This window comes from Trichosurus vulpecula, chromosome 2 (assembly GCF_011100635.1).
Source record: "Trichosurus vulpecula isolate mTriVul1 chromosome 2, mTriVul1.pri, whole genome shotgun sequence".
Lineage (NCBI taxonomy): Eukaryota > Metazoa > Chordata > Mammalia > Diprotodontia > Phalangeridae > Trichosurus > Trichosurus vulpecula.
The window spans coordinates 269,445,657-269,473,585 of NC_050574.1; the positions used below are offsets into that span (position 1 = coordinate 269,445,657).

The 27,929-nt window shown below is 36.9% G+C and overlaps 1 protein-coding gene across 3 annotated transcripts in view; it reads right to left on the reverse strand.

The window, feature by feature from the left end:
• Positions 1–27,929, reverse strand: part of ARHGEF12 (Rho guanine nucleotide exchange factor 12) — a 202,914-nt gene that overhangs the window by 35,117 nt on the left and 139,868 nt on the right. For 2 of the 3 annotated variants that reach the window (XM_036744907.1, XM_036744905.1), the window contains 12 exons: positions 26,259–26,399; positions 22,894–22,968; positions 12,221–12,313; positions 8,381–8,491; positions 7,921–8,019; positions 4,708–4,750; positions 4,062–4,167; positions 3,500–3,637; positions 3,021–3,053; positions 2,611–2,725; positions 694–799; positions 84–296 (listed from right to left, as the gene is read on the reverse strand). In XM_036744907.1, coding sequence (XP_036600802.1) covers positions 84–296; positions 694–799; positions 2,611–2,725; positions 3,021–3,053; positions 3,500–3,637; positions 4,062–4,167; positions 4,708–4,750; positions 7,921–8,019; positions 8,381–8,491; positions 12,221–12,313; positions 22,894–22,968; positions 26,259–26,399 — 1,273 coding nt within the window. The remainder of the gene's footprint in view (positions 1–83; positions 297–693; positions 800–2,610; positions 2,726–3,020; positions 3,054–3,499; positions 3,638–4,061; positions 4,168–4,707; positions 4,751–7,920; positions 8,020–8,380; positions 8,492–12,220; positions 12,314–22,893; positions 22,969–26,258; positions 26,400–27,929) is intronic. The other variant, XM_036744906.1, reaches the window with a different exon arrangement.

Below are 27,929 nucleotides of genomic sequence, written 5' to 3' on the forward strand. Positions count from 1 at the left end.
TATTCTTGATTACTATAACCTGACAGAAAAGATTTCTTAACAACCAAGATTCTTAAACGTTTTGCCCTATAGCATCAACTTACCTATTTCATTCTCTTTCCCTCCCTCTTGGGAGGCACTAGTCCCTGAAGTCAAAGAAGATGTGGGATTAGCAGGCACATACATAACATCTGCTACATCACTGGAGATCCCACTCTGGCGCAACTTGGCAGAGTCCTGAGGTTCAGGACTCACTGACGAGGGTGTAGGTAAGTGCTTGGGATGGCGCTGTTTTTGTAGTTCCATGGCTCTGCCAACTGAAAGATAGAAACTAATTAGAAATCAGGGAGGTCACTGAGTGAAATTCTGATTTTTACTAGTTCAAGGAAGTATTTTCTCAATAAAAGTGAAAATGAGTGAAAATATCACATGTTATCTGAATCCCCAAGAAGGGAGGGAAATCTATATGCAAACATATCTCAAGTATATATATGTGTGTGTGTGTGTGTGTATATATATATATATATATATATATATATATATATATATATATATATATATATATAAAACCTATATATATTATTTGCACTGGTCTCAAAACCTATAAATGTTATTTGGACTGGTCTCACTCCTTTATAATAATTCATCCTAATGAAATAAACATCCACCAAATGGCAAACAATAATGAATGGAGCATTTTCAAAACCAACATACTTGCACTGTTGTCATGACGGCTCGGCCTCCTTGGGGGTCCTAAAATGCTTGGGAATCCTCTTCTCTTCACTTTTTCTTCACCTTCCCTATCTTTCTTTATACTCTGCTATAGTCAACAAACAATCAAAGAATTAAAAGACATACAATACTTTTTATTATCAGTTTTCTCTTGTTCCTTGAAAATAAAAAAATATTCTCAAAAGCTGGGTAAAAATTAAAATGACTATAAGGGCATGCATACATTAACTTATTATTCACTTATACTTAAGAGTAAAGCATTTAAATACACCATGGGGGTAATACAGAAAGATCCACTGATGGTTAAATTAGTTGATTACAATGGTATATGGTACTAATGAGGCCACATCATACGACTGATCTTTTGATGTAGCAGATTTGTTTTGTTTCATGTGTTGTGCCTATATACCAGAATATAAGGTTCCTTTATGGTAGGGATTATCTCTCTTTTCTATTTGAAATTTCAGTGCTTTAGCAGTGCCTAACACATAGTAAGTATTTAATAAATGCCTTTTTCAGTAACAGGCAGTCAAAAAGACTTACTATTAAGAGTTTACTGTGTGCCATACACTATGCTAAATGCTAGGAATAAAAAGAAAAGTAAAAACATGGTCCTCACCCTCAATGAGCTCACACTCTAATCGAAGAGACAACATACACATGACTAAATACATATAAGACAGTATAAATGGGAGGTCATTTATTCCACCCAGAGTTATATTCCAAATACATGCTATTGATCTCAAGAACACTAGGCAAGAAAATACGTATGGATCAACAAGAATTCACTCTATCAACACTATTAGATAGACAATTCTAAGTACATGCCCTAATGATGGAAGGTTAGCAATATCTTAGAATCATAGAAATGTAGAGTCAGAAAGCAACTGTGAGATTATTTCACTAAATTTTCTTTTACAGATGAAAAGACTGGATGTGTAGCCCACTGAGGTCAACTGCCTTTCCCTAGGTCACAGAGAAACAGGATTGGAATCCAGGCCTCCTAACTCCGAATCCAATGTCCCTTCCCACTTCTTCTATGCTGCCTCTTCTATACAAAAGACAACATTACTGGTAGAAAAGAACACGTTCCACCGGTGAAAAACAAAACAAAACATGCACCTGGTCTCGGTGAGCACCAAAGTCTTTACTAAGAGATAGTGTCTATTTAAATCCATGACATTTATTCATATTGTGATGTGAGTCAATTTCTGTCTAGAGGGCCAACAATTTAAATCAGGGCTGTCCAACCTTAGGTTTTTTTTTTGAAACAATAGACAATATATTTTGATTTGCCATTTTAGTGAGAGCTCTGCGGTAGCTCAGCTTCGTTTACTAAAGCATTTATGTAAATTTCTATGCTTGTAGGCGGGCCACATTTTGGACAGCCCTGATTTAAATCAAACCACATTTATAGCTTTCAAGAGTACAATAATAATAATAATACACAAAAAATAGTGCAAAATATTAAAAACAGGCTCTGAATCTAGAGGCTAGACAAATAGAAAACTAATCCACACATTAAGAGTCACATACAACAATATGTCAGCATCAAAGGTAAAATACCACATACAACAAAAATGCCTTAGAGGACAGTTTCAGAAGACAGAAGGCAGCTTAATAACACATTAAATTTTAGGAAAAATGAAAAAAATAGGGTAGGGGAAGGATGAGCCGAATGGAGAAACATAAACTTGAGAAATTAAGATAAGGACACAGAAGACCAAATTTGCTGCAGAGTATTCTCACAGAATAATGTACACAGCCAATTAAAAATCTTGGAGAGGGGAGAGAGAGGATGTCAATAATACAAACACACAGTGAGGAAAATTAAACCAACACAAATAAAAAGTAGGAATCTGCATGGCAGTGCAGAATCCCCCTTTACTCCACTTGTACCTTGATTTTTGGCAGAAACCCAATGCGACCTCGCTTATGCTCCAAATTCCGAGGTTCTTTTACTCTGACTCCTAAATGTTTCATGTACATGAGGATCACATATTGCATTGTTGAACTGGAAGAGACAAGGTTAACTCAACTGTTACTTTTGATAAGGAAAGGTAAACAGGACAAAGGCATCAGTGACCTTTATAGACCTACGGGCATTATGCCTAAGCCAACAAGTGAAGCATAAACTATAATCTATAGCTACAAAGAGAAAAAAATTACATTTATGAAGAGACTAGAAATCTCTTTGTAAATGTATGCCACTAGAGGGAGACTCTTATATTACTTAAGAATCACAAATTAGAATTGGGGAGTGTTTTTCTTACCACTCCACTTAAAAAGAAAGAAAATGAATATATTACCTCTTGTCTTCTTCAACAGCTTGAGCTGTCATCCTACAAACAAGAAATAGTTTGAAAACAATAAATCAAAATTTAATAAGCTATCTTTTCATCATTTAACATTGATACTTACAATTCAAGATAGCCAAAGCCATGGTACTAAATTCTTAGTGCAAAGAATTTGGTGACAGAGGGAGCCTAATCTACAGTAGGGCTAAAACCTTTTCACCTTTATTTCATCAACTATACATACTTTATTCTAGGTGTCTTATGAAATTTAAACCTCAATAGATAATAAATATTTGATTTGAGGAAAAAAACCAGTTTTACTCATTTAACAAAAAATCTCAGAATATCAGGCCAGGAAATGATTAACATTTCGCGCATGCGTGCATGTGTGTACATACATGTGTTTTTCTTTCTTATGCTAATTCTTTCAATCTAGTCTTTCTTATAATGGGATAAAAGAAAGTTCCATTTTATAATACTCTACTACTTACAAAACTTCTTCAATTTTGGCAATGATCTGCTCTGCACATGCCCGTTCTTTCTCCAGGGTTACCCGGTCACGGTCTCGATCTGCATCAAGTTTGGTCAGTTCACTTTCAGCTAAGGTTAGCCCCATACTACGTTTCTGCCTGAAGAGAATGAGATGAATGTTATACAAGGACACTAGAGAAGAAGTATCTCCCTTTGGGGATGTTTGGACTGTGTGTCCCTCTAGCTAACAGTTTTTAGCTCTGGGGAAAATGCCATATAGTTACATGCTCCAAACTAATGTCACTTTGGATGCTGGGAGAAGAAACTCTGAAGATAATCACACGACAAAACACAGATTTTATGCCCCCAAAGGGATACATTTCTCACAGACAAAACACAGAGATCTGCTACTGCCAGTAACTGGAAGAATGGCCCATGTTGTACTCCACTCGCAGAGGACGTAGATGTTCAAGATTAGTTTGAATCATGCCCCTAAAGTCAGGGTGCAGAGATTTTAAAGTCTACCTCTACCTAAAATAGTCTCTAATGATAAAATTAATTACAATATACCAACATACAGACCTAAAATCTTCCAAGTGCTTCTGAACTTCAGGATAGACTTTATCTTGCATAGTTTGGACATAATGTCGGTGCAAATCTTCAGGTATAAGTTCTGGCCTTCTTTTTTCTAAAGGAAAATAAAGGAATTATTTGCATTATCTGTGAGTTAACATATATTAGCTGACAAAAAGATCAATACTACCTCCTATATTAAGTACAACCTAAAATTATTTATTAAAAACTTTATCTTTACCTCATAGTTTTTCAGCTCTGGGTCTGAACCTCTGAAACAAACCTGGTAAGTAGCTATTGTGTCTTTCCTTCAAGTTAAATAAATCTACTTGACATGACTTTGTTAAAGAGATTACTTGGAAATCTCTCAAAAACAACCACAACAATAACTTTTCTATATAATTTAAGATTTGCAAAGCACTTTACAAATATTATCTAATTTGATCTTCCCAACAACCCTGTGAGGTAGATGCTGCTATTATCTTCATTTTACAGATGAGAGAACTGAGGCAGACAAAGATTAAATAATTTACACAGGGTCACAAAGCTAGTAAATGTCTGAGGTCAGACTTTAAATCAGGTCTTGCTGCATCACCTAGTTACTCTATATGTTTTATTCTTTGAAACTTGTGGTACCATAGATAGACTTACTTACCTAAGTCTAGAGATATTTCATCTGGAACAGAAACCTTCAAGTGCTTTTAAAAAAAAAAAGGGCGGGGGGGAGAAAAAAAAGCTAAGAAACAGCACTTTGTATTTTTCAACAAATGTGTGTGTGTGTGTGTGTGTGTATACACACAAGGCAGTGATATAATCTAGATTCTATGTACTCCTTAGTGCTTAACATGGCACACGTAACACTTGATCAACATTTACTGAATTACAAGCATACACATTGATCTATGGTTATTGTAAATATTGTATTACTTGTTTCTCAAGGCTGAAGCATAACAAAAGAATAGCTTAAGTTCTAACACTGTTGCCCACATAATGTTAAAATACCAAGAAAAAAGAGTCTAGCACCCTGGATGGGCTGTCTATGGAGAGTGTGCAGGCTGCCACGGGCAAAAGGATGAGGTGTGGGATTTCTTCTACCAGTGGAAGGTCCATCTGCATCACCAGAAGAAGTACCCACACTGATGTACCCACTTTAGTATTTATAACCTTATTGACTATATTCCCTATTTATTCAAATCTGTTCTATCTTAAACAGTTTTATATTTGACTCATCAAATAGTTTCCTTTAGGAAAAAGCTCATTTTGGGGGTTTTGAATCAGAGAGGTTTTTTAGATACTTATAACAAACATTATATGTTTGATTAGTGTGTCCTCCTAGCCATTTTGCTAAGTTCACAGAGCTCACACTTCAAAAGAAAGGCAAAAAATAATTTTATAGCAATATAAAAATGTTGCATCCTATCCAGTTCTAATCATCATAAAATTCATCATTCTCTGAGATGGCATCAACTCATACCTCACTGGTACCCTCAGTACCCTCTACCCCACTGACCTTAGGGCAGGAGAGCAGAGCAAAGAGTCTCTCCCAAAGCCACCATTTAAACAGGGCTCCCAGGCCCACTGCCTCTTCATTCCCCACCTACTTATATCCTTTTGGACTCTATCACTCCCATCCTACCCCAATTCCCACCCCCTTGTTTTTCAGTTTCATTTTGTGCATTGCCTTCCCCCACCAGATTGTAAGATCCTTGACAGCACACACTATCTTTGTTTTTCATATTTATATCCCCAGAAGTTAGCCCAGTACCTGGCACAGAATAAGCACTTAATATTTACTGAGCAATTTGATTGATTATTCCAAAGTAAATTTCTGAAGTGAAAAAATGAAGTAAATTTCATATAAGTTCACAGGTAGTACAATCAATCAATTGCTTATTTGAAGCAATATGGGAAAATTAATACAATTTACATATTATCAAGGTCCTCTCAGATATCTCATCAGCATGTAGAGATGCACCTGAGTTCTCAAAGACTAGGCCAACAGGATTCAAGTCCTGGTAGTTCCTGTGCAGCAGGAAAGGCTTTTGGTGTGGCTCCAGGTGGCAAACCATCTAAGAGTCAGATTAAGTTTAGACAGCTAATCGCCAGAAGCTCGGCGACTAGGTAAGGAATATTTTTGACAGCAGCTAATCAAGAAGACATTCTATAAAGGACAGCAATATGCTTTGATCAGCAAAAGTAGTCACAGGAAGGTAATCATGTTGAGCTTGAAGTACTGAAGTATACATCATCATATATTTTTTAAAACCTCATATGAGACTCATAATTTGGAGGTACAAAATCAGAGATGCTTTTTCTAGATAAACACAGTGAACACTGTATAGAATACATTCATAGTCATTTTTCTATGTAAGTTCATAGCACTTTTCACTTGAGGAAGTACTGGATATAAATGTATTTTTAGAGTCTCACCACCTCTGCTTAACTTTCTGCAATCATGCCTTACTGAATTAAAATAATGAATGGGTTGTTCAATCGGTGCTTTTAGCTACACTTTATTTGGTATTCTCCCTCCAAGGATGTTACAAGGATCTATAAAACACCTGATTTATATATAATAATCACTTCAGTTAAAAACCTTCTAAAAAGGTCTATAGCTCTAAGACTGAGTAAAAAATCACAGGAGTTGCAGGCTGTGGTTCTAGTAATTCAGAAAGGGTACAGAACATACTAAGAGACTTCTAATATTTCAGCAAGAAATGTAATACAAATTTCTTTTTTGGAGGGGAGACACCTTTTTATAAATTTATTTATTTTTAGTTTTCAACATTCCTTCTCTAAGTTTTAAATTTTCTTGGAACTTCTTATAAATTGAGTTTCAAAGCTTTTATTTAACTGAATTAGACAATATAATATATCACCATTTCTTAGAGTGTTTAAATGTGTGTTTATTTTAAATCCCCATTTATTTATAAGTAAGCATTATCTAAAGCAGGTAAGACCACTGGGTTATACTAAATTCATAATGTAAAGGACAATAATGTTAGCTTAAAACCCAATAGTAATATTATGTGATACGTGAGATGGCTTTCTAGGAGACAGAAGGGTAGGGTTTACTAGAGATAAGTATGATGACATAAAAAACAGAAGACATCAATAAAAACTTATTTAAAAAAAAATTTATAGCCTGCATTGATGACTTATCTTGAGTTGCTAGTATAAAATGAAAATGCACAAAATACAAACATACTTAGGAAATTTGAACACAACTCAGTGTTAACAATTTTAATGAAAATAAGATACTTAAGAAAAATGAGTAGTTTTGATAATAGCAATATATACAAGGCCTTACCAAATTTGCTAAAAGCTATTCCCCAATATTTAGCCCTAAAATAGTTTAAAATGTTAATATTTTGTTATGGAAAAAATCCACTCACTCATTATGAGTGAAATTTTTTCATAAGTATTGTAATTTTAAAAAATATTTATTATGTGACAAACTGTTGACATCTCACTTAGAATGCAATTAAAGACTGTGTGTACATATACACACATAAACATATGCATACACTCTCCAAAACATACACTTGTGTACATTTATATATGTTTTAATTCAACAAACACCTAAGACTAACTTAGAAGCATATTCCCCAAAATGAAACGAGGCACCCCCTAACTAATGCTGCTTCATTTTTGTATTCCTTTTAGGCACGCATCACATCTTAATTTATATCATATTTATCTGTATATATGTCAACTCCTTATAGATTGTAAATGTTTTGAAGACAAGGACTTTGTTTACTTGTCTTTTTATTTCACACAGCACCTAACCCAATTAGCATATGTAAGTGTTTAATACATAGTTCATGGACATTAAACTAAAGATGAAAATATTAAACTGGCAACTCACTGCGGCTCGGTCCAGGAAGAATTGGTGAAACTCAAGGAAGACGCGCCGAGTTTCCTTGGAATTGGTCTGTTTGTACAAGTCTGAATAAAGATAACAGAGCTGTAGTGGAGGAAAAAAACAACAAAGAGAAAGTGAGAGGTCATCATAAATTCAATCTATTCATTTCCTCGAAGAAAAGTCATAAGATCTGATAAGTTATTTTAAGAAATATTATTACCAAGTTGTCAAGAAAACTACTCTGAAAGGAGCTTGATGGTGATTTTATTTATCTTTAGATTTGTCCTGCTATGCCAGGTAAACAGGAAAATCTGAACTTCATGGGTGAGAATTCTTCCCCATTCCTCCATTCCCCACCCCACCTTCCAACTGTTCTATAAATATGAACACCTAAACTTTAAGCTTTGAGAGGACTAAGGTTTATTTGTAAATAAGAATAATATGTCAAACAATGATGTTTCACCAATGTTGCAGGGTCGAACTGTGAAACCACGTGGTGTAAGAAAACAGCTAGGTGAGCAGGGCGAGATCTCAGCAGTTCAATACTTTGGAAGCAGCTGCACTGTCCATTAATCTGTAAAGAGGAATAGTTACATTGAGAGATTTATTACATTGGGGTGTGAGTGGCGGTGGGGGGGGGGGGGGGCGTGTCTGCACACAGAGTGCTGTATGAGGAAAGCCCCAGCTGACCTACCTGGTCAAATCTGACTTTGTATTTTTTAACTGGTAGAAGGAAGAGAAAATTCAAGACTGTTAAGAGTAATTTTAAGAATTCATAAGCTAAGTAAACTATAGAGTCTTTCTCCCTGGATATCAGTCAACATTTCAAGGTGGACAGAATGGGTCTTTGATGGTAAAGGAACGAACTAGATTAGACAGCTTGCTTTAACAATGTAGGGAGTCAAAAAATTATAAAAACTCATTTTACTCAAAGTGAAAATATGGTACTTCTTGTACTAAGTATTAGCCATCCCACAAAGTAGACAGAGTACTGGGCAGGGAGTCAGGAAAACTCATCTTTCTGAGTTCAAATCTAGGCTCAGACACTTCCTAACTTTGTGACCTGGACAAGTCACTTAACCCTATTTGACTCAGTTTCTTCATCTGTAAAATGGGCTGAAGAAAGAAATGGAAAACCACTCCACTATCTTTGCCAAGAAAACAACAAACAGTGTCACAAAGGGTTAGACACAACTGAAAAACAACTGAACAACAAACAAAGTTATAAAAAGCCTTTTAACTCAGCAATGGATTTCTTTCTTTTGGACAATCAGTCGATAACTACTTATATCAAAGTGATGCGATGAAAAGAGCACCAGACATGGAGTCAGGAAGACCTAAGTTCAATGTCAGTCTCGGATACTTACTAGCTGTGTGACCCTAGTGAGTTACTTAACCACTGTCTCTGATTCTTCATCTGCAAAATGAAGACAGTAATGGCACCTACTTTCAAGGGTTTTGTTTCGTTTTTTGAGGATAAAATGAGATAGTATTTGTAGAGTGTTTTGTAAATTTTAAAGCATAAATGCTAGTGATGGTGATGATGGTGATGATGATGATGACGCATTAATGATAAAAAGACTTCAGAAGTGAAACCATCCCTGCCTTGGAAAGCTTACATTTCACCATGGGAGATAACATATACCTATATAATTACATTCAAAATAGATATTAAATAAATACAAGGCAATGGGAGGGGAGAGAAAGGCACTAGTAGCTAGGGAATTCATGAAAGGCCTCACACATAAAACGTGACATCTTAACTAAGTTTTGAAGAAAATTAAGGATTCTACGAGGTGGAGGTGAGGAGAGAAGGTATTCCTGGTATGAAAGACAGTCTGTGCAAAGGCATCGAGACAGGAGATGGAATATCTTGTATGAGAAACAGCAAGGATGGTCTGGTTGTACCCCAGAATGCACAAAGAGTGATGATACAGAGTAAGAGTGGACAGATAAGTTAGAGCCACATTGAAAAGGATTTTTCTAATGGCACAGTTCATATTTAAGATAACAGGAAGACAGAGTTTATTGAACAGGAGAGTGCCATAGATCTGACATGTATTTTGGAAAATCCCTTTGGCAGCTGTGTGCAGAACAGGTTGAAGAAGGGAAGAGACAAATCTGTAGGATAACAGCAATAAGAGAGGTGCTAGGGGCTTGAACTGGGGAGGTGTAGAAAGAACAGGATATATGCAAGAGATATTGTGGAGACAGAAATAGTAAGACCAGACAACCAACTAGATATGTATGTGGATTAAGGGAGAATGAAGCATTGAGATTATGATGAAGCTGAAAACATGGGCAAGTGAAAGAATGATGATGCCCTCAACGGAAATGAGGAAGTTCAGAAAGAAGGTATGTTTTAGGGAAAAGATAATGAATTCTATTCAGGGCAGGTTGAGTTTGAGATGCCAAATAAGGGTAAGTCAGAGCAGAGATTACCAAAGTGGAGGCCACTACTTGACCATAAGGTGTGTGATCAACCAGTTGGAGAGTGGGAAGATGAGCTGTATCTCACCCTCCACAGACAAATGGTGGCTTGTCTGCAGCACATCTACCCTGTTCCTCCTTTGATACTGACCCCAACTCTACCTCCTCCCACTATTAGCCAACTTTGTTAAGAACTTCTCAAATATGTTATATATAATTTAACCCATTCCCAAGAGCTTTGCAGGCAAAATTTCTTGTTTCTCACCATCAGTCCCACATCCCAGGCAATGGCCTATGAATACGTCCCTACCAGCACTTCTCATTTTTCAGTGAAAAAGACTGAGTGGTATAGGCTGAGCAGGCATGGAGGGGTTGCAACCATATTACCTTTCTCCCAAATCCTAATCTCTTGAGAACTTCCCTATGTCTGTCAAGGGTACCACTAGCCTTTGAGTTTCTCAACTGCCTCAATATCCTTGATTGCTCAATTCTATTGAAATTGCTCTCTTCAAAGTTACCAGGACTCTAATTGCCACATCTGATGGCCTTTTCTCCTCAGCCTCCTTGAGCTCTCTGTGGCATCTGACATTTGCTTACTCTCTCCTCACTGGGTGGTGCTGACATTTCTTTTTCTTGGTTCTTTTCCAGTCTGCACACTCGTTCTCAGACTCCTTCACTGTGTTATCATCTACATCACAACCCCAAGCGTTGTTAGTGCCCAAAGGCACTGACTATGGCTCTCCTCTCCTCTCCTCATTCTCTATGTTCTCTCACTCAGAGACTTCATCAGTTCCCAGGAGTTTAAATCATCTCAATGCAGATAACTCCCAGATGTATGTATGTACACAACAATACGTGTACACACACGCACACACACACACGGCATCATCCCTGATGCTTCACTTTTCCTTATCTCATACAGCTAACCAGTCACTAAATTATGTTACTTTTACATCCATGACATCTCTCATATTTGTCCCCTTCTCTCTACGCACACAGGCACCATGGCAGTTTAGTCCACCATCAATTAAACTATTGCGATAGCTTCCTAGCTAGTCTCCCTTCCTCAAATCTCACCCATCCTCCCTGCAGTTGCCGAAGTGTTTTTCCAAAGTGCAGATCTGGCAGTGTCACTCCCCTCCATACTAAAACTTCAGTAGCTCTCTATTGATTCTAGGGTCAAATATCATTTCTCTTCATCTTATCCTTCTTAGTTTTTATTTCTGTGTCAGTTTCAGAATGCATATACTACTAATACAGAATTACCTGTGTGTAATTTATAAATAAGTGCACATACAGCCAACAAGCAAATACAAATATTTAGGAAGAGCAGACTCAAAAACAATCATGCTAACGGGGTATAAGATCAAAAAAGTGTGGAGACCACTAGCTTAGAGAATGGAGGATGAACTTACATGTTTTTATTACAACTATCACTAAGTTTCTTTGCTATTCACTCTATGTATCATATAATTAACATAATACTATCACTACAATTATCCTATTATCAACTCAAATTTTGGGGGACTTAGCTGTGAGGAAACAGGTAACAAGAGGGTAGGCAAGATAAGGACAAGCTTGAGCTTACCCTTCTTTTTTTCTAAAGACTACTAAAAAGAAAAAAAAATTCTAACGGATAACTATGGAATGCATTCAATGCCTCAAAGTCATATCAGCTTTAACATCAGAGCCTTTACTACTAAGGAGAAGTTTAAGAATAAAAATAGCAATTTACCCAACAGACACTCAGCTTGAAAATTTAGCATCAAATCCTGGCAACTGCTGTTTCATGGCCCCAGGAAAGTGTTATTTTTGTTAACAAATGGGGCAATATCTTAAAAACTGATAATTCCTGCTTTAGGAAAAACATCACCTGTTCATGTTCAGTGCCAAAGTCATCATCCTCTGCTCCAATGATCTGAGGTGCTGTTCGAATTAAGGGACTCCCAATGTTTGATTGAGTGTCCTGGGAAAGAATAATATATAAAGAACCAGTTGTTAATATTTCAGTCATTAAGCATTTATTAAAAGCCTACTAAGTGCCAGGCACTATGGTAAGTGCTGGGGATAAAGAGAAAGGCAAAATATAGGCCCTGCTCTCAAAGAGTTCATAATCTAATGGTGGAGACAAAATGAAAAAACTACGAACAGACAAGATACATACAGAATTAAGTGAAGATAATCAGTAGAGAGAAGACATTAGAATTAAGGAAGAATCTGGAAGGAGAAGTAAAGTCATTCTCGGGACTAAAAGTCTTGGCTTAGGTAACCTGAGAAGGAATTTTTTTCAAACAGAAGTCCTCAAACATTTCAAAACATAGATTACTTTAACAAGGAGAAAAGCACCCAGAAGACTGACCTAACTAGAGAATCCTTCAGAAGCCTTCTTTGGAGATAGAGGCCTATGTTTTACTACACTCTTGGCTACTAAACCTTTGTTACTTTACACTATAGGACAAAGGAACACAAAGGAAGAAGAATGGGTAGGGCCAGGAATGGGGAAGAGAAAGAAGGGGGAAAATGTATTTTTATTATGCTCCTATTAATTTCAACACATTGTGCTCAGCACTGGATCTCACTATCAGATGAAATCTAGTATTTTGTATTCTTATAATCTATTCACTGTGCCTTCAGGCAACTCTCCTCACATCAGTGGGACAGAATCCATTATGGAAGTCATAGTATTTAAAACTGAAGAGGACTTAGTCCAAATCTCTCATCAGATGATTGAGAAAACAGGTCCTAAGAAGTTAAGGAGCTTTCTCAAGTGCACAGATCTTGTTAGTAACAAGAGCTAGGTCTCAGCTATCCTAATCCCAAGTGCCATCATCCTTCCACTGTGCCAAGCTGTCTCCCCTGATACAAAGTAATAAAGGTGTTGAAATCATATTCTAATTCTTTCAAATATGCTACACCGGTAAGTCTCAGTCAATCAAGTGGCTAATTGCTCTTTTTTCTTCTTTTTTATCCCATTTTATTGAGAAACCATCCAAACACCAAATTCTACCTTTGCACTTTAGATTAAGCCATGAATTCTACCATACTTAAATACCGTTTTAAAGTAATCAAAGGTGGCTTAAATAAAATAATTGTCATTATGGTTCATTGGGTACCTACATTTTCTTTTCCTTTTATAGATCTCTCATTTTAGGAGTACAGCCTGTATAGTGAGGGGTCTAATATTCAAGGCAATAATAGATCTCTTGAAAGGAGGAAAAATAAGTGAGATCCTAATCTAGAGTTGTTGTTATTTGAGCAGTTGAAAATTTCGTCAATATTTACTTAATCATATATCCACTTTAGCTGACAAAATGTCAACACATGAGCTACAAAAACTAGGTCTCCTATCATCATTTGCTTCATTAATTGAATAACTGAGGTTCTAGTATTGGTAAATGATCCATTCTATGGTAACCCATTCATTTGAGGCTAAGTCAGTATCAGCAAATTATTTAACAGAGACCACCAAAAATTTTTTTTAGCAATTACTAATCAAGTTTAGATAAATGAAGTATCTTTGTGTCCTAACATGTTTAATACCTCTTGAAATTCCTTTTAAACACCTTCCCAACTCCCTCAAGTTCCTCTCCCCTCTGATGGGAAGGCTGGAAGGTAGAGTACTAAACTCCTCCCCAAGCTTTCCTTCATAGAGGGCTGGGATCTGAACTTTCCAGGTAATTCTCCACTTTCTATTAGCAGCTCTCTTAGGTTTGGAATACACTGAACATCACATCCCTCCTCTCTCAGACATACAAAGACAGGCTGCACACACACCACCCCACCTTCCACTTTTCAGTTTCCTTTTTAGTGTTGTCTCTCTTTATTAGATTGTAAACTCCTTGAGAGAAGGGACCTTTCTTTTCGTTTGTTATTCCCAACACTTAACACAGTACCTAGTATATAGTGGGTGCTTAATAAATGTGTACTGTGTTGAATTATACTGTAAATTACAATTTCTAATATTCTTTTTTTCAAATTAAAAGTGAGAATGTGTGAATGAATCTGATTGACAAATATTGTGATTTATCATGACAATCATACCTTTTTCCTATGGAAGATAAGCATAATTCATTTCCCACCTTGGGTCTGAAATAAACTCTTAGTTGCAGATTCTAATGGAGACTTCAATGCAGTAAAGAAAACATAGTTGATGTTGCATACCAGACAGAGAAGACAAAAAGTGACAATGACGTCCTACCTGACCTATATGTAACACCATCAGTACACCTAAGCTTTGGTTGTTATTAAAAATAATGATTGGCTGTTTCAGGAAATAAGATGCTAAATCTAGTTCAAGAAGGTTTTTAAAATAATAGTACACTCTAAACAAATACGCAGCTAAAAAAAAACTGGTTCTACTTAAGATGTTTAGATCTAGCTTCTTCTAGGTATTTTCTGAACCCTACTAAAACTAAACAGTAACATCCACCAGGAAGTGCTACCACATAGACAGTTCATAAGCAATACTCCTCATAAAGCAACCCTGAGGCACTGGCTAGATGCAAAAAAAAATGAATAACAGGAGCTGTTAAGTTTACCTAAATGGGAAGGGCATTTAAAGGAAGATTTTAACTATGAACTAGAAAATATTTTCTTTTTTTTTCTGGAGAACATTTTCAAACATTGTGACACTACATGAGAGGCATGTAGTAGCAAAACTAATCCAAATTACCAAATAATTTATAATTATAGAATCTAAAAGATGGAAAGGGTTCAGATCATCTAACCTTCTTGTTTTATAGGTCAAGAGGTTGCGGCTCAGAAAGGTTGAACTATTTACTTCAATGTCACATTATTTTTGCATTTGTATTACTTTTGCAGCATTAATTACCTGCCTAATTATATCTTGCCAAACCTAACACATTTAGATGACCCTGCCTTCAGACATATTACTTGAGAAGGTATCTCACGTTCCTAGAATAAAAATATGCTATATGGATAAGCATCCAATTCATTAAAATATTTACTGAGTACCTTCTGTGTGGAAGGCACTTTTTAAGGTGTTGTAAAGCATATGAAGATTAAAAAAAATACAGCCTCAACTTCCAAAGAATTGGCAAATTCAAGGGTGAGATTATACACACACACACACGTACATATGTATATACATACATGTATATCTACACATATATACATGTGTATGTGTATATATGTGTGTATGTATGTGTGTATGTGTATGTATGAGTATATATCTAAAAAATAAAATTACAATAAGAAGCACAATGTTGGAAAGCCTGAGTGCTCTCTCCAAAGTTACTAATGATCTCTTAGTTGACAAATCCAATGACCTTTTCTCAATCTCATTTCCCTTGACTTCTCTGTAGCCTTTGACACTGCTGATCTCTCCTCTTTGATATTCTCTTCTCTCTAGGTTTTCGGGACACAACTCTCTCCTGGTTTTCCTCCTACCTATCTGACCACTCCTCTTTCTCCTTCGTTGGATCCTCCTCCAGAGCACACCCTCTAACCATAAATGTCCCTCAGGGTTCTCGCCTGGACCCTCTTCCCTTCTCCCTCTACACTACTTCACTTGGTAATCTCGACTCCCATGTAACAATTTAATTACCATTTCTACGCTGATGATTCTAAAATCCACCATTCCTGACTCAATCTCTCTCCTGACTTCCAATCTCACATCTCCACCTGCCTTTCAATGGATGTCCAGAGACATCAAAGCCCAAGGTTTCCCACTGCATCCAGGCCATCTCTAGCCATCCTGATCTATATTTTGCCACTGGACCCAGATGGCTCTGGAGGAGAAAGAGAGGCTGGTGACTTTGCACAGCCCTTCTTGACTTAAATCCAATTCATTTGCATGTCATGGCATCACCTCCCTGATGTCACGGTCCTCTTTGAGAATGAAGGACAAAGAGAAACAGCAAAGCAGCAGCAGCACCAACAATAACAACAATAACAAAGGGCAACACCATCCTCCCAGGCTCTCAACCCAGGGATCATTCTGGATTCCTCACTATCTCTCATTCCCCATATCCAAGCTGCTGCCAGGGCCTATTGATTTCACTTTGCACTGTCTCTAGAATTCACCCCTTCTCTCCTCTGATGCTGCCCCTACTTTGGTGCAGGCCCTCATCACCTCATACCTGGACTACTGCATTAGCCTGTGGGTGGGTCTGCCGGGCTCAAGTCTCTCCCTAACCCAAGGATTTTCCTAAAGTGCAGGTCTGATCCCGTCATTTCTCCTACTCAATGAACTCTAGTGCCCCACTATTGCCTCCAGGAGCAAATACAAAATCCTCTGTTTAGCATTCAAAGCCCTTTCATAACCTAGCACCCTCCCACCTTTCCAGTCTTCTTACATCTTATTCATCCGCACATAATCTTTGTACAAGGGACACTGGTCTCCGGGCTATTCCACAAACAAGATACCCTGTCTCTCTGCTCCAGTCATTCTCTCTGGCTGTCCCTCATGCCCAGAATACCATCCCTTCTCTGCTCTGCCTACTGACCTCCCTGGCTTCCTTTAAGTCCCAACTAAAATCTTACCTTTTACTGGAAGCCTTCCAGGATCCCTCTTAATTTTAATGTCTTTCCTTACTAATTATTTCCTATTTTTATCCAACATGGTGCTTGCTTTGTATTTGTTTGCATGTTGTCTCCGCCACTGTACTGTAAGCTCCTTGAGGGTAGGATCTGCCCTCCTCCTCCCCCCCCACCCCGACTTTAGCACAGTGCCTAGCACATAGTAGGTACTTAGTGAGTTCTGATTTCTTGACTGATTGTTTCACTGGTACCCATGCAAAACAGAATGAAGTGATGAAGGCCTCACCATTCCCTGCGGTAAACTTATGGAAGAATGATGACTGGTCGTAATATAGATTGCTGGAGAGAACTCCCAAATAAATGATATCACAGATCCACCAGAGTATTTAAGTTACTATCAATATAAAGCATAATCAATGAAAACCGAAAATTCAAAAGTGTAAGAAAACCAAAAAGACTGACAACCTAGAAAAATGGCTCATAACTCTAAAAAAAAGAAACAGAATAAAAGTGAAAGTTTTGCACTTAGATTTTTAAAAAATAACCACCCAAATATGAGATTAGAAGGAGGGAGGGGAAGGTGACATAGTCAGAAGGCTATTTATATGAAAAACACAAATGAGTTTGTAGTGGGTTACAAGATCAATGAGTCAACAATATGATGCGGGAGTCAAAAAAGTAATGCAATATTATGTTGGATTAAAAAAAATTAGCATCCAGAAGAGGGGTATTAATATTTTTATTGTAGTCTATCCAATCAGACCACATCTTAAGAACTATGTCTACTTCAAGGCACTCTAAGTCAATAGGAAGGAAGACAAGCTTGTGAGGAGCCTGAATTCATCCATATATGGAACTAGGGATGAAGAATTAAAGGCATGGTGTCAAGAATAAAAGAAGGACTGATTGAAAGAATTGGGGATGTTTATCCTATACAAGAGAAGACTTGGGGGGGGGGGGAGAAGGGGAGGGTAACAGAGAGAGACGGTGGATATGAATCCACAAGTATCTTAAAAGTTGTCAACAAGAAGACAGATCTGCCTCTACCTGCTGGTAGAGATATAGAACCAAAATCTAATGCATATTTGGTTTAGAAAAGAAAGAGATTCCTATCTCTTAGAGGTCTAAAAATGAAATAGAGACAGCATATTCCTATTCATCAGAGGTCCTAAAAGACTATTTATCATGGATAGTCTGGAGGGGACTCATGTTTCATGAAGGAGTTGGACTAGAATCAGGGCTTCTTAAACTTTTCCCACTCATAACCCCTTTTCTAGTTTTGGCTGCATCATTGGTGTTACGCAGCCTTAGGGCATGTACAGTGCAAAGTGCACATGCTTTGTGTGCAGAACCAAGGCTGCTGTGAAGTTGTGTGATGCAACATCGGCAAGCACTGTCAGAAACACCTGGAATTCATTACGTTTGATTTCTAATTAATTTTTGGTTATTGCAAATTCAGAAACCTTTTCCTGTTGTCAAATTTTCTGTGACCCCAAACGGGGTCAAAACCCACAGTTTAAGAATTGCTGGACTAGATGACTTCTTAATGCAATGACTTCTGACCACACTCTCTTCTTCCCTATCTGTTTAATCCCTTAGTGAAATAATTCAATATTATACCATCCCTAATTTGAGCCTTTATCCAATTACTGATTATACTTTGCTAAACCTCAATCCTGGATCAATCTCACCATCCACTGACTTTAGTTCTATTCACATGAGGCTGAATAGAGCTGAAGAAAACACAAACACACACATACTTACACAACCCAGTCCAGTTCTGAGTCCATTAAATAACTGTTGCTTAAACTCAACTGAACCCTGCCTTCAGCAAGGAAATCCCTTTATAATTCCCTGAGTCACTCAGCTACTCATCAGAGTAGCTATTCAAAACCTCTTCACCCTTCCTCAAATCTCTCAAGGTATCCCCGTCCCTCATGCCTCCATACTTCACTGAAAAAACTGAGATCGTTTGTTGAGAGTTCTCTCTTTTACACTCTTCCTCATTTCATATCACTCATGTCTTCTCCCATGTGATTTCATGTGAAGGGGTGGCCCTTCAACTAGCCAAAGCAAACCTCTCTACAACAAGTGGATCCCATCCCATCCCCTCTTCTCCTAAAGACTGCCCTATCATCCCTATCCTCTTGCTACCTCTGGCCACTTCCCTGTTGCCTACAGAACACACCTATGCTTCCCTCATCCTTTAAAAAACAAAAACCCCTTTACTTGATGGATCAGCTATTACCTCCCTCCCTTTTCGTGGCTTAACTCTTTGAAAAAGCTATCTACAATCAAAGTCTCCACTTCTCTTGATCTTCTAAAACCTCTGTAGTCTAGCATCCAATCTTATCATTCAACTGAAACTGCTCTCCAAAGTTACCAATGATCACATAACCGCCCAATCTAAGAGTCTTTTCTCAATCCTCAACCTTCTTAACCATTCTACACACTGACACTGTGAATCAGATATTCTCTCCTCTTCAGGAGTTTTACAATACTGCTTTTTTCTTGATTCTTCTGCTACTTTTCTGATCACACCTTTTCAGTCTCCTCCACTGTATTTTTATCCAAGTCACAACCAGTAACTGTGGCTCTCTCCCAAGGCCCTCTTCTCTTGTTCTTCTATACTGTCTCAGTTGCTGATCTCATCAGCTCCTCAATTAGGATCTCTAGGTAGATACAGCCCTAAGCTCCAGTCTCACATTACCAACTGCCTCTGGGACATCTTAAACAGACAATTTAAATTTGGTATGTCCAAAACTGAAATGATTATCTTTCACCAAAATCTCTCCACTCTTACAAACTACCTTACTACTCACAACTTTACCATTCTCCCAGGACCCAGGTTTGCAACCTTTGCATAATCTTTGACTCTCACACTCACTTTTTATATTCAAGCTGCTGACAAATCTACTTCAAGATTCTTCCAAATCACACCTATCCTCTGCTCAGCTGTCAAAATGATCTTCCTAAAAAACAAAACTGACTACGTTACCCTCCAATCAATAATTTCTAGTGGCTCTATTATTTCTATGATCAAATATGTTTGATCCTATTTTTGGCTTTTAAAGTACTTCAAAAACTGGCCCCTTTCTACCTTTTCAGTCTTCTCACACTTTACTCCACTCTACAATCCTCCAATTACTCCAGTCTATAATCCAACCACAAGGGCCTGGTTCTACACATACCTCACTTCCCAACTCACTGCCTTTGCATTGCCTTTTCCTCACGTCTCACACATTCTCCTTCCTCATTTCTACCCACCAGCTTCCTTCAAGACTTGGCTCAAATTCCATCTTTTACATGAAGTCTCTTCCTTCCCCTCCCTCCCCAGCACCTCCAAATGCTAGTACCTTTCCTCTGAGGTTATCTGCCACGTACATTTATGTGTGTATGTATGTATATATGCATATTTTATGCATAGATATATGTGTGCAGCATGTACATAGTTATTTTATGTTGTCCTCCTTATTAGAACATGAGCTTCTTGAAGGCAAGGAACAATTTTTTGCCTATGTATCCCCACTGCTTGGTACATAACATGCACCTCATAAATGCTTGTTGATATTAATGACAATAAGGATGATAGTGTGCTGTTTGGATAATGTTCCACGAAAGGCAAACATATTTGAACTGGGCCTTGACAGACAAGGAGATTTGCTATAAGAAGAAATGGAGGTGGAGGTGGGGGGGGGGGGGGAGGGGAGAAGGACATTATGAGCAGAAGAAACAACATATACAAAGATGCGGAAGAGCGAAGGCTCAAGGTAAATTAAAGGAATATCAAGAAGATTAGGTAGGCTCAGAGGACTGTAGATTTAGAGATTTCTCTATAGTACTGCCTACAGTTCCATTTAAGTCACCTGATCAAACACTTCTTTTATAGATGAGGAAACAGAGGAAGGAGGTAACTTGACCAAGGTAACACAGTTAGTTAGATGGCAGGGGTGAATTCAAAGCTAGATCCTCTGGTGCCAAATTCACAGCTCTTCCCGCTGTACCATGAATAGAGAAAGTTGGAAATGTATGGTAGAGGCAACCTTAGCAGGGCTCTCAAATGTTAAACTGAGGCTATTTTATAGGGAGTGGGGAACCATTAAATATTTCTGAGCAGAGAAACAACATGGCTTAACACAGCATTTATTAAGCATCTACTAAGTTAAGGGCATTAATAATAACATTAATTCCACATGTCATGGAAGATGAAAGGAGCACATTACAGATAAGGGAGGACAGCCTGTGAGGGTGTAGAAGACAATATATTTAAAAATATAGAGTACATGAAGGGGAATAATGTGAAATAAAACTGGGAAAATAGATTGTAGTTATGCAGCAGAAGGCCAGTTAGGATAATGTTAGGCTAAAATATTTTTTATTTTATAGTATAAGCAAGAGGAAATGCCTGAAAGTCTTTGAACAGGAAGTTGTGCTGTCATACACGTGCCTTAGGACAATTCTTCCAGCAAAAGATAGATGAGACTAGGGAGGAAGGGGGGAAGAAAACAAAGTAGAAAATGTACAGCAGAGAACAAAAGAAAATTTACAAAGAAGCAAAGAAAAGATGGACAGCTTTCAGCATAATGTGCAATATTTAAATATAGGCTTTCTTTAAATGGAAAGTTATTGCTATATATTCTGAATCCTCTCCTACTTTCTGCTGTGCACATGATGGGTTTTTTCTTTTCTTCTTTTATATTTAACATCTAAATCTATAATGTTTCTTTTTCTTTTCTTATTATGTATTTAAGTTTTAGTATTTGTCTAAAATGAAAAATTTTTTTAAAGACAGATTCAAGAAAGAGAGTTTGTCGGCATGAAGACGGTTTGGGAAGTTACTATAATCATTCAGGCTAAAAGTGGTAAGAGTCTGAAATGAGGTAGTAGCAATATACCATGGAAAGCAAAATTTCAAAATGATAATTTAGGAAGATAACTTGTTTATTTTTCCAAGTATTCGTCAAACCCTGATTTTCATATGTGGCTTGTGGAAATAACAAGGTAATACAGAGTGAATTTACACACACTCACTACCTCAAGGCTTACCACTTTACTACTATATTCTATAGCTCCTGTTTCCATTTTCAGCTGGGAGAAACACAAATGAACAAGGTCTGTTTCCTGCCCTCAAAGAACTTACAATCTAGAGCAGTGCATTTCTTCTTTGGGGGAGGGGGATAGAGAAAAGGGCACATAAAATTATACCTACAGAATGGAAGTGAGGTGATAATGAGCCTGAAGTGGGGTGTTCTGTGGTGGGAAGCCTGCACAGATGTTAAAGACAAATTAACAGGAATTGGCTACTGATCAGATGGGAAAGAAGTAAAAAAGATTATGAGGCTAAGTGACTAAGAAGATGAAGAGATCATTGATGGAAGTCAGGGAACGGAATGCTTCTCGTTGTGTGTGTGTGCGTGTGGTGGGGAGGATGGATGGCCGAGTGGGTAATGATTTCAGTTTCATGTATTATGAGTTTCAGGGACTGGTAAAATAGGCCACTGAAAATACATAGGAGTCAGTTAAAACACAGGACTAGAGTAGTGAAGAGAGGCCACGACCGAAGACATAACTCTGAGTGTCATCCACACAGAGATTAGAATTGAAGTTACAGAAGTAGATTTACATATGGGTAACTGAGAGGTTAATATGATCCATTATTCCTCTATTTATACTGCAATGGTATGCATTAACCCCTCCTAAAACATCAGTTGCTATTCTCACTACCTACTTTAACCTTTAGCCTCTAATATTTCAAAAGAAATTCAACTGAAAGAAGAGAAATTAGTATGCAGTTGTGGCTATCTAATTTCCTTGATTTTACTGCTAATTAGAGGAATAGTCCTCATACTGCTAGTTAACATTTTTATACACTATTCTTGGCTATAATTCTGTATTTCAAAAAACTAATCAAATTTAACTTTAAAAGTAATCAAAATATTAAAAAAATCTTCATTTGTTATTTTGCATAAATCTCAGAGTTTATTTCAACTTAAGCAGAGAAAACATTAACAGAAAGCACTAAGATAGCATGGGTTACATACTCACATTATCTGGTACCATCTCACTTTTCTCCGGGCTTTCTTCTAGATAAATCCTTTCCTTCAAGCCACCTCTGGGACTCTACCAAAAAAAAAATTAAAAATCACTGAGTTTCAGTAGACCCATAAAAAAGGAATCAGGAAAAAAAACCCTCAAGCCATAACCAAAGTAAATCTTCTTCCAGCTTCACAATTACTGAATAACTATAAAGAAAAACAGATGGCAAAATATGTGTAGAAACAAACAACATGCACAAACAACCAATATGCACATGGACATGAGGAGAACTAAAGTTGTAGAACATGAGAAATATAAAGGACGTGGCACCAGCAAGACAATCTGATAGAGCATCAGGAGATTCTATCAGCAGCAAAAGCTTTTTGCAGTGTTTTCATTTTCCAAACTAAAGTAACAATTAAATTTCAATATGGAGGAAGTATTCATCTTCCATACAATAAAGTATAAAATCAACCTCTTTACTTGGCCAAGTTTGAATGTCTCACTGAACTTTAAAGTTTACCTATTCAAGAGTCTTATCAACATCTGTCAAAAAGAAATGCTCAAACTTCATTTGCATAGTGTTTGAAATTCTTGGATGATTCTTAATAAAGCTTCCTAAAACACCTCTAAGTTTATACTTAATGACTTCTAGCCCAAAGCACTTGATCTAAATCAGAGTTTTTGGATGGGAAAAAGTTGTTTGAAAAGAAAGAAAACTACTTATTGATATTGAGTCTTTTTAAAGATGATTAATATTATAGGCCTACCAATTATTAAAAGCTATCTATTTTTTTAAAAGGTCATCTTTCAATATCTAGTTTAATCCTAATCTACTGCTTTTTTGGGGGAAAAGCATAAAAATGAAATATAGGTCAAATATCATTAGGAATGTTTTTGTCTTAGTGAAATCTCATTTTAGTGAATCCACAAAATAAATCACATTATTTTCATAGCTGAATCACTGTGAGTATGGAAATACCATAGCAGTAATGTGTAGAGAAATGATGGAACTAGATGGAAAGTTTGCAGGTTCAGTCTGAGTCCAGCATTTTGCCAAACAGATCTATAACTATAGACAAGTCACTGAATCTCTTTAAGTCCCAATTTCCTCGTGTATAAAATAACAGGAAGATGCTACAAGATCCCCAATATCCTTTCTAGCTTTAAATTTTATACAATTCAAAAACATAAGTCCTTAAGGTATGAAAAGTGTTCTACAGAGAACAGGAAAGAAGGTGATAGCATTCACACAACTTCAGTCCTTATCTTCCCCATACTCCAAGATGTGTGTGTGTGTGTGTGTGTGTGTGTGTGTGTGTTTCTTAGGGAGAGAAGGCATTTTGATTTTTTGTTTGTGGTTCAAGGGATGAAGTAGGAAGTTAGGTGGTTGGACTATTTGACAAGAGGAAGAATGTTGCTGTGGTGGTTATCTTTTCAGTCCTATCCTACTCTTCAGAACCCCATTTGCGGTTTTCTTGACAAAGATATTGGAGTGGCTTGCCATTTCCTTCTCCAGCTCATTTTGCAGATGAGGAAACTGAGGCACACAGGGTTAAATGACTTGCCCAGGGTCACACAAATAGTGTCTCAGGGCAGATTTGAACTTGGGAAGATGAGTCTTCCTGATTCCCAGCCACCTAGCTGTGCCACCTAGTTTCCTCAAGGAAGAAGATGAAGAAATAAAAAGTTAATTGTGAATCAAACAAAAAAACATGGATCTTTCTTCTTTCCCTTTGAACAAGAATTAACAAGTATGAAATGCTCCAAAAATTGCGAAGAATTAAGTAGAATGCTGTATTTGGGAGTGCAGAAGATCCAAATTCAAATTTTATCTTTAATACTTAACTACCTCTCTCACCCTAGGAAAGTCATTTAATCTTTTAGCCTCACTTTCCTCATTTGTAAAATATGAGGGTTGGACTAGATGGCTTCTAAGGTTGCTTCAAGTTGTAAATTGGTAAATATATACACATGCATGTATACATATCCAGAGATATATTATATATATATATACATATATATACAAATATATATACAAATATGTGTGTATGTGTGTGTATATATACATATATACATATACACACACACACACACACACATATATATATATATATATATATATATATATATATATATATATATATATATATATATATATATATATATATATATATATATATATATATAAACACATAGAGAGGGAGGGTGGTGTTGGACGGGGCTGAGAAAGGGGGTAGAATGCTAAATACGCTAACTTGAGAAAGACTGAAGAAAGCATTTGCTAAAATAAATTATCTCAGCTGTCAAACTTGAAATGTCCTCAAAGGATGGGATGAATGACTGGTTAGTCTATTAGTTCCATCTATTTCTTAAAGAGAATGTAGTTTTAACCAACCCAATGAGGTCACGAAACTTTAACAGAATCTTCTTATTAATATACTTATAGATGAGAATTAAGATTCAACTTACAGCTTCTTTTTAATAATCTGGTAAATAATCATGTGTAGTTGACAATAGAGAGATTAATGAAGAAATATCTATTGATAATCACAACCTAATAACTGAAGTATACCTATTAAGACTGGGACTTTTCCTCTAAGCAATAGCAATCTGCCCTATGATTCAGGACTGAGTCACTGACCACAAATGGAATACTAACATGCTTTCATAACATATCAGCAAATGACCTCCTGGTTCAATAAGAAAGCAATGACACTACTGACCCCTCTATGCAGTAACAAGATGCTTATTGGGAAATTCCATCCCACTGAAAGAAACAACATTAGTAGTTGGGTATACACAGGAAAAAGTGAGCTCCAAACCTGGAAGTCACAATACAATACTGTATTTAAGATTTTTGCTCATAACATTGCTCTGTTAGAAGATAATGGTGGTGTTGATAAGCAAGAAATAATTGTGTAAATAGCAAGACTGTAAAAAAGGACTGAGCTCAGAGTCAGGAAACCTGGAGTCATAGGATTACAGATTTAGACATGGAAGGAACCTTAGTGTTCACATAGTTTAATGCTTACATTTTATAGATGAAGAACTGATGTAGGCCCATAAAGGCAAAATGCCTTACTGAGGTTCACTTTCAGAGGTAAGTGGGAAATCCATATCCTCTGTCTCTGAAACTAAAGTTTTTTGATAATCTTGGGCAAGTCACTTAGCTTTTGTGGGCATCGTTTTCTTCACTTGTAAAACAAGGATGTTGGACTGGATGATATCAAAATCCCTTTTCAGACCTAAAATCCTAAGCATCTACTATGATCTACTACCAATCAAATAACTAAAGACAAATTTTTAAAAGCAAAACAAAAAAGCAGATGTGGGGAAGAATATGATTAAAGTTTGAAGTATTTAATACTTACGTCTGCAATGTCACTATTGGGTCGAGAACCATCTCCGCTGCTATAATCAATTCTGCCCAACCCATCACCACTGTCTGCTTCTACTTCACTGAGTAGAAGGGAGTCACCAGAAGTCTTGCTGGATATAACTACAGCTCCATCCTAAAACAGATTTTAAAATACATATGTATATATGTATGTATATATGTATGTACTTATGTGTTTAAAAAATCATTAATCAGAAGACAAAGGCACAGGGACCAGCCAAAAGTAAAGAGTCATATTACACATCAGAATATACACATCTGAAAATAATAAGCACTCAACAAATGTTTGCTGTAGTTGTTTTTGTACAGATAAATACACGTAAAACAATGGCAGATGTTAAAACAAAAAAACCTGTTAGTGACTACTGTAATTTTGAAACAACATATCTATGAAGAAGGGTAAAATATCACTTCAGTTAAAGTGATTGCAGGTTGAAGCTACAAATGCAACATAGAGACACAATGATTTATAAATCTGTGAAAATACTGCGCGATTTACTTTTCTTGTCCAATAGTTTTTGTCCCCTGGGAGTTAAATTACTACACTGTAGCTTCAATTTTAATCAACTCCCCAACTTCAAATGAGATAATATTTGTAAAGTACTCAGCACAGTGCCTGGCACATAGAGGGAGTTTTAAAAATCATTATTAGCTTCTCTTTCCTCCTTCATAGTTTCATTAGGTCACAAACTTTTAGACACCATTCTATAAACAAACAACCACAAGGGGCAGAAACCACATTTTTGTATAGCTATATAAGCACCAAGTATGTTGTCCATCACCCATAAATTACAGAAGAATAAAATGCCATTGACAGGATTGAAATACAATTCTCAAGGCTTTGGGGAACAGTAGAAAGAGTAATGGATTTGGAGCCCACAGACTTGGGTTTGAATCCTGGATCAATTACTCATTACCTGTGTGAACTCGGGCATGTCATTTAACATCTCAAGACCTCGGTTTCCCTATATATAACAAGGGAGTTGGACAGTGCTTCTGAAGGTTCTGTCTATTGAATTTCTATGACTTAGGGAATCTAGTCTATTCACACTATCACAGGAACTAAATCTTTATCAACCAGCTGTTTGACCTTGGGCAAGTATCAGCTCCTTCAAGCCTCAGTTTATCCATCTATAAAATAAGAGTGTTAAAGTAGATGATCTATCTCACCTCTCTGACAAGATATCTACAGAGAGATGCTCAGTGTGTAATGAAAGCATCTCTAAGAAGTCAAATGACAACCATCACAAATAAACCAAAGTGGGTATAGGGACAGTTTTCCCCCCCAACCAACCTCATGTACATATTATGTACGATGTTTTGCTTTAAACTGGAAGACTGGGAAGAGGCAGCGAGGTGGTTCAGTGGAGAGAATGCCAGGCCTTGAGTCAGGAAGGGCTGAGTTTAAAACTGGACTCAGAGAAAGATTTAGCTATGTGACCTTGGGCAAGTAACTTAACTCCTGTGCAACTCAGTTTCCTCACCTCTAAAATGGGGATAATAATGGCATCTATCTCTCAGAGTTGTTGTGAAGACCAAATCCCTGGCATACCATAAGTGCTATATTAATTTTAGCTATTATTATTGTTTAGATTTCAACAATATAGAACCAGTTTAAAAATATTTACCACCACAAATGCTTGGC